The following is an 11,909-nucleotide window of genomic DNA, read 5'->3' on the forward strand; positions in this document are numbered from 1 at the left end:
TGAAACAAAGGTAAACTGTAGTTAAAATTTCAGTAGAGTGAAAATTAAATTTTTATGGGAAACATTTGCAATTTGAAGATTTTGCTCGAATTTGTTCATCTTCTGTTATGGTCATCAAAAGTATTTTTAACAAAATTTCTTCTAGTTACGCCTCTAAAGAGAGGCAAACTAGATTTAATTTAGGCCACTGATTACCTATTTTTATGCGCACGTTTCTTTCTAGAAAAAAAGTTTCTTAAAGTCAAAATAGTGCTTTTGAGGTCCATAAGAATTTTTGGTACAAAAAATAATAGTGTTTTTTTTTCTCTCTCTCATTGGTTATTTAAACACTTTGCTGTAAATTAAGAGTCATTTCTCACATCAAATGGTTCCATTAGGCACATTCAAGTAAAATAACAAAATATCCAAGTAACAATGATGAAAGCCAAACATGGCTTGATAAAAGTCTACACAGAGTTCTATCCATTCTCTGGAATGGAATAAAGTTGTCACTTCCTTCAGCCAGACACTCACGTGGTTTGATGTTAGTATCCATTTCCATCATGCAGAATAGTTCTTTAAAGCCAGAGTTCAGGTATTCTACAATCAGAAGAACCATCAACATAGAATCTGCATTTTAAAGGAAGGAAGCTGAATAGCTCATTTTCATTCTCAGTAGGTATCTGAGTGAACACTGGCATTTGAAGTGGGGTATTACACCAGGACAGTTAATGCCCATCAGAAGCATCAGTATGGATCCAGTCTAGAATAATCAGTGTCATACACCCAGTCATCACAAGTATACCACTTAGAAAGAATAATGCAGCCTGAAAAGAGAGAATATAAAGAAGCGGATCAGTTTCTGCTACTGGATCTATGAAGTCATGCATATATATGGCACAAATTCCATTGCTCATGGAGGAAGGAGCAACTAGTAAAAAAAAAAAAAAAGACAAAATATCACAGAAAGTAATAAGAAGTTGGACATTTTTCTTGTAACTGAAATCCTTTTTCAAAGAAAATAAAGAATCCTCCCCCCCAGTATAGCAGACCTGTCCTCAACTGCAGAAAATTAATGTAGCTCTGCTGATAGCAGACTGTGCCACTCTGCACTCGACTGGCTCTGCATCAGTGAAGTCTAAGACCAGGCAGAGCAGATATCAGTCAGAATGACTGAAACAACAGGAAAGAAAAAACACCTTGAAAGAAAATTTAAGGAAGAACTGCAAGGCTTTTTGTACAGTGCTTGTCAGTAATCCTTTGAATACACAACAATCTAAATGTAGTACCATTGTTGAGACGGGGAGAAAGAAAAGCCACTAAAGTGAACTGAGCCTCATGATGGCAGCGACCTCAGTTCTGAGTACTTACATAAGTTCCACACATTAACTGCAATAACATTAGATGACACTTCATTGATTGCCTTCACTAGGATTTCAAAATCCTTAATTTATGAAGAAGGAAACTAATTTTTTTTGCTCTACATTAGTAAGCAAGTGTAATCTTTATATGTTTGGCTATACATACCCCAATCTTTTGCACTGACTTCATTGGTTCCTTCTTGACTAGTTTGATATAGAAGGCAGAAGGAAGAATAAAGATCAGCATAGCTGCTGCAGATGCACCTGTTAACAAAGCACAGACAAAAATTTTGTGAACAGGTAAGCATAATTCAATCGGACCATAACTGAATCCAAGATTAATGGACTACCTGAAGTGATGTGAAAATGCTTACCAATGAACCCAAAGATGTCTCGGATAGTAGGGACAAAGATAACGAGCACGTTGGTAAATGCCAGAAGAACAACTGTAATAGAACAGTGACGCCACCAACTGAACTCTTTCCCTGCCCACAGAAGTTGGGTAACGGAACTGCGGATCTTTCAAAGAGAAGGAAAAAAAAAACAAAAACAACACATGCTGATTTCTGTAAGCTGATAATCTAACAGTTTGAGTTCTTTCAGAATCAGGAAAGCAATATAATTGGATGATTAATGTAAATGCTGCATTTTTATTAATGGCATAGAAATATTTCAAACTTATTAAAATAAATTTATGGCTTTTTTTTTTCAGTTAAGAGAAAAATTCTATACATCAAAAAATGGAAGTTGCCACATCAGCAAATGACTACAGCAGGAGATGAGATAAAAAATAATTGTACTAAGATTTAAAAATTACTTACTGGGAAAATAACCACAGGTACAGTAAGAGTTACAGCCATAAGTACAGCAAGACGCACAATTAGAAGAAGAATGTCAGCACCCAGAAAAGCAGAGTAGGTATGAAGTAGTTCTGATTCAACTCTTCCTATAAAGTAAATATTATTTTAGTTAGATGTAGTTGGCACGCTTCCCAAGATAACTCTTTGCTCAAAATACTGTTACAGTCTGAGCAGTACACATCAAAAGCCCCACAGTTCCTGAAAGCATATCTCTATTTTATTCAAGGATAATTTGGAGGCAATGAATCTGTTTCCATCCAGTACCTTAGGCCTCCTTCCACTACTGATCTGTTTTTGGATATGCACTTCTAAGAATATAAAAAAAATGAACACTACAAAACTTTAGTTTCTAATCACACACTGCAAGCAATTGTTTGCTCTAACTTAAAAGTACTACTGTGGTTTTGCAAAACATAATTCATTTAAAAGAAAGCAGGGATGGTAATACTCACCATAAAATGTTAAGTAACCAAAGAGAGCAGCCAATAAGTACATCAGGAACATGGCAAAAAAAGATACATAGGACACATTCATCATTCTTTTACGGCTTCGGCTGCAAGAAAATTAAATATTGTTAGCTATGAGAAAACACTGTTTTATACTATTTTCTTTGTGCAGTGAAATTAGGGGCACTTATCTAGTATTTACCTTTTCAGTTCTTCGTAGATAGGAAGAATTGCAGGATGACAGACAAAAGAAAATGTCAGGATTGGGACAGCGTAGACAGTCTGAAAAACATAAATGTTCTTTTTTAAGCATCTCAACAGACATTAGAAATTGAGTTTTAAAAAATTGATCAGTAAGTTTCCAGTTTGGAATTAGGGATTTCTTTCAGTTTTTCCATGAAGACTAGTGATCCTTTGGAACTGGCACTTTGGCAGAAGTAAAACTGTTTTATGTTTCTGTTTTTTAGAATTCAGACTGAGGTACCAAATATTCTCAAGTCTCACTGAAGTCCATGCTGAACTGAACATATTTTCATTCAGAATGTTTTCTGCAACTCATGGGGTTGAGCCGTGATAGCCTGATCTTGGTTATGCATTTTCCTCCCCATGTCTGAAGATTCACCACTGTAATCAAGCTAATTCGAGAGTCAAGACTGTGACTGAGACCTTAAAGTCTATTTCAAATCATGGCATACATTTCTCAACAACATGCTTCAACTACTCAATTAATCTTCTTTACGTTCTGCTTTTTTTAAGTGCTTGACTAAACTACCAATGGAACCTGAGGAAGCTCAAGAAATGCTCTAACCAAGAATGAGATCTGAGCATATGACATTCTTCTCAGTTAGACACCTTGAGCTCCTTTAATTTCTATGCGTTTCCATGCATGGGAACACCTAGTCTACAGGACATAAACTGTTTCCAACTCTGCCAGAAGAGAAATTCTTTGCACATATCAAATTTGCAGAGGATAAGAAAAAAGGATCTGATCCAGAACTTATTTATATGGTCTCTTTTGGCTATTTTTAAACACAGAATCTGATTCTGTCAGTTACCTGTGAATTGAAGATGAAATATTTTGGCTTGCATGCATCATCAATTGTTATATTTTCATCTGTGAAGGGTGCCAGTGTTGCATTTATTAACGTTGCGTTTATGATGTCACTGTCCATAGGACAAGGAATCTGAAACATCTTCCAAATTACCTGGGAATAAATGAACGCATTTATGTTACTTTCATTAATCTAGAATGTGAAACCTCTAGAACCTCTGTTTAATTTCACTTCAAAAATGTAGATGGAAGTCTACAAAATTATACTTACAACAATCAGAAAGAAGACCATGCAAAGTAAGGAAAAGCCACTGGTATAGCCCAAATATCCTATATTCAAAAAAAGATTAAAAAACAAAATCTAAGATACAGTATTCACGTCGTAACATCATTAAGACAGAATATTTTCTGACTGTGATCTCTTTGGATTGCCATTTTTCTTTACATTGAATAAAACAAGTTAACCACCGGTTAACTTCTTAATCTCATCCCAGATCTGAAAGTTCTCAAAGACACACAAGAAAAATGCAGCGCTGACTCTGTACTAATAAACTTCATAACTTTAAAAACCCTATTTATTTTTTAATTATATACTGACTATAAGAATCATTCTAAAGAATACACTCCATGACAAGTCAGCCTTCCCTTTTGTTTTTATTGAATCATTTAATTTGTAGGAAGTAATGACTTTAAAAAGTAATTCACATTAAGACTTCCAGTTATCAAGGTTCCACCACAGAATTCTTTAAACAGAAAGCATGTTATCTAAGTTACTCAGATACATTACTGCATTACAGACATTTATGTAAGGCACCTTATATAAATATTTTACTGCTGCTTGGCAACTGAAATGAGAAAGGTGACTTCTATTTATACTGGAAATGCCCAGTTGAAATGCCCAGGACTAGCACTGTTTTCTTTGGAGACTGCTACAGGACAGTCAGTAACACTGTACTGCACAGCTGATCAGAACAGGTCAAACCTTTCAATTGCAATACAAACAAAGTACTGCTAATTCTTGTCCTAAAGCTTTCCTATCTATAGTCCACAACCACATCCCTAGCCTTTAAGATTCCTGCCCCTCCCTCCCCCCCCAGTTTGGGGACAGCTGTCAGTTTACAGAGGACTCCAAAACTCAAACATCCTATCAACCCCTTTCCTCACACTATTTTCAGTACATTTTTAATCCGATTCTACTTTATTTACTGCTTACCTAAATTTTTCAGTAAAGACAGGGGAAGAATGAGGATGACAGACACCATCAGCACTAAATAGTCGCCATTAAGATACCATTGTCTGTAGGAAAAAGACAGCATATGTAAGTAATCAAAATACTTAAAAAGTCACAAGATTTGCAGTTTAGTCTTCAATCTTATTTCTTCCTACCACATATGGCTATTTATAAAAATGCAGTGTCTGGTACTACAAAGATTAGCACTCGACTTACTATATGGACCTAGAGCCCCTATAGACCTTCCTGTCTCACCCCAAACCTGTATTGTGCCTTTCCTTTAGTGTCCTTTTTCTAAAATTAATATGCATCTGGAAGTCAGAAGACAAAAAAATAAACGACTGGGGAGAAAAAAAAATATCGGCTGGGATAAACCATGAAAAATAGTAATTTGCTTAAATGGTGATTCTTGACTCTCCAGATGTATTACAACATAACAGGGCCCCAGCAGGGTGATTATCTGCTTTAATGACAATAAAGTTCTGCTGGGTGCCCTGCGGGAGTTAAAGAAAAACAGATGAGGGCTGGAATTAAGGCAGTAGCTCAAGCCCACTGGCTGGAAAGTACTGGAAGAACAGTGGGATTCTACTGGAGGCATGATTAGTCCCTTCTAGTAGGGAACACTGGTAAGAAACTTGGGAGATTTTTTCCCTTCAGATCTTTTTTAATTTTTCCATTTATTCTGTACAAGGCAGCAGCTATTTTGTGATGCAACATTTTAGAGTGTTGGAAGGTGACCATCTTCCTTGGAAAGATGGGAAAACAAAACTAGATCTGTGTAAACGGGATGTAATTTCATGGAGCTAACGGGACAACTGATCTTCAATAGTTTTAGCATAACAGAGTAACTGCTTTCTTCACGTGACTGTACAGAAGTATCTTATATTTTTCAAGTAATTCAAGTAACATTAAGCACTTATTCCCAAATTAACATTTTACTATTTTTTTTTTTTTACAATTACTTGAAATACTGTTAGCTAATACATACAGGATATATTTCAAAATGAATTGTATGCCATTCAGATAAACAATGAAAATTGTATTACTTGACTGGAAATTTGTGCATTCGAACATAATTTCTGAATTATAAGCCTACATGCTAGTTGAAATATGGAATACCTTTAACAGACTTGTTCTGGGTTTATGTAGCAAGCGCAGAAATAATTTGGTTCTTTTCACCCAGTTTTATCTGGGATAACTAAACGTAGACATCTATTTTAGGAAGTTCATGTGTATAGGACATGAATGTGGTGTGCTCTTTATTTATTTATTTATTTATTTAACGCAATCATCTCGTGGTGAGTTACAAATAAATCAGAGCAGACTTCTGGCATTTGGCAGTCGAAAGAATGGGCACTTTTATTGTGCATGTACAACAAAAAGGTAATAGGGACTTTCAGATCAAGGACATAAAAGTTTTTCTGTTCTGAAGAACAGGATTGCTCAGCTTCAAAATTCAGCTGAATATTAAAAAAAAAAAAGCAATGCAAAATAAATTGTAAAAATTGAGCTAGTATTTGTAATATTGTCTCAGAATTTCAGAACATTTTTTTCTACAGTAAGCATTATTTTGGGACATTTAAACAGGTAACTGCTTACATTTTATGCACCAGGCTGCCAGAGTGGAATCCATGCCAATGGTAGCCACCCAGACTCCCCTAAGCAATGCATGGAGAGAGTCAGTTAAACGGGGTCCACAATTGTTAGAGCACTGAGAAAAGACTTACTTTAAATCAGTGAACAGCCAAAAAGAGAACACTGAGGATATAAATCTCAATTTCTGAATTTTGTCTGTCAGACACCGCTGACTTGTTTGCACAGCAGTAGCTGTATCCAGTGCAATTCACAGCCCTGGCCCTTCCCCCCGAACTCCAATTGATTTTGAATGCCCTTCTGAAGACAGGACAATTAAAAATATTCGTCTCCAAGCCCCCTTGTAAATATCACCAGTTCCAGGGGCTTGGAAAATAAGGCTTGAAGAATTCAGCCAAATGAGGGAAATGAACTGCCCCAGGAAAGAACTTGTAAGAACTACCCTAGCAATTAAATGAGGAGGTGGCATTCTTCATCCAAGTACATTAAATAATAATAATAATAAAAAAATTACTATTAGCCTCATGACAATATCTATCAGCAAGCTGTATGAACTGTATGAACACCAAATGGCTTGAACCCCTTGGGGAACACAGGCAGAAAAATGCCTACCTTCTGAACTCAGGCTTAGGTGTAAGTTGGAGTCTTGAGCTGCTCAGCCCTCTCAAGACTGGGACACTTCAGGACAAGGCACAGAAGTACAACTCTGAAGAGTGAGATTTATAGCACTTAACTCTATCCATCTGAAGTCAGGTATCTTGTTTTAGATAGCTGTTTTTACATATCCTTTCAATACAGTGATATATCACTCATTGGAGATGCACAAAACAAGTGTCTAAATCAGGTATGCTAAACTGACCACTTCAGAGGATTGTCTCTCTTCACAGATTATGTATATGCAGACCAGACAATGATAAGCTCAAAATCTAACTTTCAGACTGGTAGATGTAGGTAAAACGAACTCCACCCAAGGCACCCCATCCCCTTTAAAAGCCAAGCAGAAAAGCCACAATGGAGTTAAGGTGTCTCCAGGACTAAATGATTTTTATTTGGGTACAGAAACTCCTTTAAGTTCAGCATTTAAACCCCATGCCTTTTTTGAGAACGGCTCCTGAAATTCATTATATCACCTTACTCTGATATTCAACCACAGTATTAACATGAGAAAACAATCAATCCAAACTAGTTGGAGTGTAACTGGAAAACAAACAAACAAAAAACCCCAACACATAACCACATTTACCTTTCCTTATCAAGAGTGTATTTACATACATATGTTATATGTACATATGTTAACACTTACCTGATTTTCTTTAGAGAACAATTTTTTGTAATATGATACAACACCTGTATTTTTCTACCCTTTTCCCAGGACAGGCTGGATCTAAATGAAGTGGAATGCTTAAGGGAAGGAGAAACTTACTGTATCTCTGTCTGATAAGAAGCTACCCTATGGTGTATCGAACGTGGTCTCCAAATAAAAATATATGCAGTCTCCGTATTTGTTTCTCCTAATAGTTTCTCTGATGAGGAGTTCTAACACCTACCCTGTGTTCTCTTCGATGTTCATAAATGTCTTGATGACCAATGGTAACTCATATTTCACTATGAAGAGGTAGCTTGACATAGCTGTAGGTGAATAACATCATAGATCATTACAAATACAGAATATGTCACAAGATGCAAGAATCACATAACATGTTTCATAACCTCACTTGAACACAAGCAGTTAATGAATACATGTTGTGTGAAAAAAAAGTCTCCACAATAAGTAGGGAATAATTATTACTGACAACAAAGTCATTTTAAGATCTTGTCCTCACCTCCAATGTTCTGCATTGTAATTGATCCAGAAGCAGCAAGTTTTCCAGGCATACCAAATGCCTTCATTCCCAACTGTTCATATAATAAAGATCCTAAAAGAAAACCCATCAAAACAGATAATTGGAACAGTGTTATTTCACAAAAAAATAGCACAAAACAAACACCATGCTTACAATATAGTACTTTGCCATACCTCCTTCGTTGGCAGTCTTCAAAAGAAGATGCACTGAATACAGAGAAAGTATTGAAACAACTAGCAGGAGTATCCTGGAGGGGGAAAAACATAAATGAGACATAAATGATTTTCTGTAACCTTATTAAATAAAAGCAAACTAAACAATAACACTATACTAAATCACTATCTGAAAATAAAATATAACTTAAAATCCTTTCAGCTAATGTCTAGTTTGAAAGGAATTTATACTAAAATGCATTTTAGAGGAACCCATTTTAGAGAAATTCTAGTGGAAAAGACTGAAAACAAGCATTGTTTAATAAGGTGGCAAAAGCACAGGCAAGCTTTAGGACATTTCAGTTGGAAACACTTGATATTTTGTTACATTATTTAAATCAACAGGATGTTTTTTTGTATCAGTGTAAGAAACTGTATTTCTCCTGCCTTCCTTCCCCTGTTCAATAGTAAGTCTTGAATGTACCATCAGCTACAACCATAGTCAAAGGGAAGATTATCTCCTACTCATCAACAAATCAGCTTTTCAGCTTAAACTTTTTTCTTTTTAAATAAAAAAATGAAACTGTTAAAGCTTTTAAGGACTGAAAATTAAGGTATGTTCAGAGCTGTACACCTGGTCTTCAAAAGGAAACGCAGGTCTATTGCAACAAAAAAATATTTACTGAAAAGTTAGGTTTCGTATGAATTGCTTACATGGAATTGCTAGTGGCTTCTCTTCTCTGCAGCTTTCACAGGCAGCAAATATTATTTCCAGAAACACAGTTTTGATACATCTAAAATTCAGGTCTCTGAATTGAACCACAGCAGGTGCACTTCCTGGAGTGGCACGCTAGGGGGGACTTCTTCACAGCTAAAGACGACTGTGGAAAACTACAATATATTCAAAAATGTCTTGGCCCTTCTTACACCGACTCACGCATACTGCTTTCCAGTATACTTAATTAACAGCACATCTGCTGGAAAACACAAAGCTTCATTTAGAGTTCTCAGCGTCATCTCCTTCTGCAGCATTTTTAGTGTTAACGAAATTAGTAAACACTAGAAAGAACTGGAAAGAAGAATATCTGAAAGATGAATTCGCCCAAGGAACACAGGAGACTTGTGTTAGTGTGCCAATTCTACCCCAATGCACACACACAAAAAATAAACCTGTTTCTGAGAGGTACGGATTTAATTTAGGCATCAGCTAGAAACAGTACAGCGAGATGCGTTAAGGTTACATTTAATTACACTTAATGCACGTTCTGGATCCTTTAGTGTCAACCTTGAATAGCTGTTTAGAGGAGTGTTGACAATATCAGTCAGCAAACTCGTCTAGAAACTAACTCTCCTCCTGGCTTCAGGACTGTGTCATTCATTTCCTTAGCACAGTGCTGACACCAGTGATTCCACACAGTCTTCTAAGAATTTACTGTCATAATCAACCGCATCTGGATGTGAATCTGTAACCTAGTTAGTAAAGATGCCTGCAATGCCCTCAACATCACTGGTGAAGTTCTGCTTTCTTGCATCTAAACTATATCACTTACACCAAGTTTAACAGGTTAGTTTATTTTTGAATCAGTGTTACTATAAAAAGATTTGAATGCATCAGTTGGAAATGAAAGATAATTAAATTATCTCATCACCCAATTGTTGTATTCACAGCTTTCAGCACTCTTTCAAATATAGGAAAAAAAAAAAAAAAAAAAAGACTCCCTATCAGGTGCACACCTACGCAGATACCTAACCTTAAATTTATTTCTCCCTTCATTTCTTTTCCATTTCTCCTCAAAGAAATTTTCTCATGTGCATTATGCTGTTTATCTTATGTGTGCTCTAAAAATTAAGAGCAGAAGGTGGTGTGTCAATAGGTGAAGTATCTCCCTATTCTGAACACACAATTGTTTATTCAGTTTAGTATCATCTAAGTTAGTCTCAGAATCCCCATTTGCACTCAGCTGCACTAAGTCACTTAATTTATGTGTTGTGTGAGCCAAACTGCCTCCAATATATGGAAGATCTCCTTTCCTAAGACCTTCAAAAGAGCTGTACAGAACTGTTTCCTCACACAATCTCCAATGATGTCACTGCAGCCTTGTCCTATACCTGAAGGCTTCTGTCAATACACACCGAGTAATAAAGATGTGCCGGTTATTCTACATCCCTCCCTCGCAATGAGACGGTGATTTTATAGGTGTAGATTCAATCAGTTCCCTGAACTGAGAAACAGTACAGCAATAAAAAGGATTTCTTTGCTGATGCAAGTACACTACAGCCTTACAGGCATAACGATGTCAGTGGAGGAAAAGCAGCAATAGTCCTGGGCCAGACATGCAAGAGTCAGAGAAAACAATCCTCTTTATCTTATGCTTTTCTTCTAACTCAATACAGATTCAGTGCTTTTTGGGTAACCATTACAATAGCAATTTCTGTGTTAGTTTCCGACTGAATGACAGACTTCTCAAGGGAGGCCTGTCGCTCACAAAGAAGCTACAGAAGACATAAGAAACCCCACTGTAAACTCTTTTTATGAGTGAAGAACTTGCAATTTATACATTTTTACAAGCCCTTCTGAATTTATAACAATCCTTTCATTGAAAGCAATCCATAAATAGTACAATACAATTCTGTACCTGCAGTAATGACAGGGTATTTTGCAAAGGTGCAATTTTTATCTAAAATATCTATCTTTTATTAGTTACAAAGCAGGAAGGCTTTTTTTTTTTTTTTTTTTAGGAACTAAAGGATACTTACACAAAAAGAGCAATTCCAGTGTTAGCCATGGCATAGGAAAGTCCCAGGATGCCACTGCCCACAATAGCATTGCTCAGATTAAATACTGACATCCCAAAGGAAGTGGTACCCGGATGCTGAGAAAAGGGAGATAGGTAATGATTAATGGAAAGTTATCACTATCAGAATTAAAACAAATATCTGTTTGCTAATAAAGCCATTTTCCTGAACTGCAGCTACCATGACTGGACACTTACATACTGAGTTTCATATTTCTTCTTTCCAACGTTGGAGTCAAGTAAGAAATTCTGATTTTCCGGATCCATATCTGCATAGTGGCTGTAAAAGACATCGCATCATCAGAGTCCACTTCAGACAGACCCTCGCTGCCACTTCCCCCTTCGCATCTCCGCTCCAGAGGAAGATGACAACACCGGGCCAAGGACCCCAGGGGAAAGCCGCCCGCGCCCCTCACCTCTTCATGGTGGCCGGCTTGGTGGGGTAGGGGTAGCTGAAGTCGTTGCTGTTGGAGCTGTAGCTACTGCTGTCCTCGTCGGGAGAGATGTTGAACTTGCCCATCTCGGCGCTGCTCATGGCGCAGGGGCCGCTCTTTTGTCCTTGGCGGCGGGGCGGCCGCGCCTGCGGAGGTGGGAGGC

At 36.9% G+C, this 11,909-nt stretch overlaps 1 protein-coding gene across 2 annotated transcripts; it reads right to left on the reverse strand.

Moving 5' to 3' along the window:
- On the reverse strand, positions 1-11,903 carry LOC100540668 (sodium-coupled neutral amino acid transporter 2). Of its 2 annotated transcripts, XM_010707513.2 has the most exons (15): positions 11,729-11,903; positions 11,511-11,592; positions 11,275-11,390; positions 8,539-8,612; positions 8,345-8,437; positions 8,069-8,150; positions 4,911-4,993; positions 3,969-4,027; positions 3,702-3,851; positions 2,849-2,928; positions 2,653-2,753; positions 2,162-2,286; positions 1,715-1,859; positions 1,507-1,604; positions 1-806 (listed from the first exon to the last, which is right to left on the reverse strand). In XM_010707513.2, exons 1-15 carry the CDS (start codon positions 11,845-11,847, stop codon positions 708-710), a joined length of 1,506 nt encoding a protein of 501 aa, XP_010705815.1. In that variant the 5' UTR covers positions 11,848-11,903; the 3' UTR covers positions 1-707. The 2 variants fall into 2 exon arrangements, with proteins under 2 accessions (XP_010705815.1, XP_019468430.1); XM_019612885.2 differs by lacking the exons at positions 11,275-11,390; positions 11,511-11,592; positions 11,729-11,903 and adding an exon at positions 9,232-10,209.
- Positions 11,904-11,909: the final 6 nt, after the last annotated feature.

This window comes from Meleagris gallopavo, chromosome 1 (assembly GCF_000146605.3).
Source record: "Meleagris gallopavo isolate NT-WF06-2002-E0010 breed Aviagen turkey brand Nicholas breeding stock chromosome 1, Turkey_5.1, whole genome shotgun sequence".
In the NCBI taxonomy this organism is placed as follows: Eukaryota; Metazoa; Chordata; class Aves; order Galliformes; family Phasianidae; genus Meleagris; species Meleagris gallopavo.

What these genes read in the sequence shown, in the direction of transcription:
- LOC100540668 (XM_010707513.2), bottom strand. Translation starts at nt 11,847, where the DNA reads ATGAGCAGCGCCGAGATGGGCAAGTTCAACATCTCTCCCGACGAGGAC. An exon ending in GAAGACTGCCAACGAAGGAG is followed by an intron (nt 8,438 to 8,538) that starts GTATGGCAAAGT and finishes GTTTTCTTTTAG; the next exon opens with GATCTTTATTATATGAACAG. An exon ending in GTCTTTACTGAAAAATTTAG is followed by an intron (nt 4,028 to 4,910) that starts GTAAGCAGTAAA and finishes TTTTGAATATAG; the next exon opens with GATATTTGGGCTATACCAGT.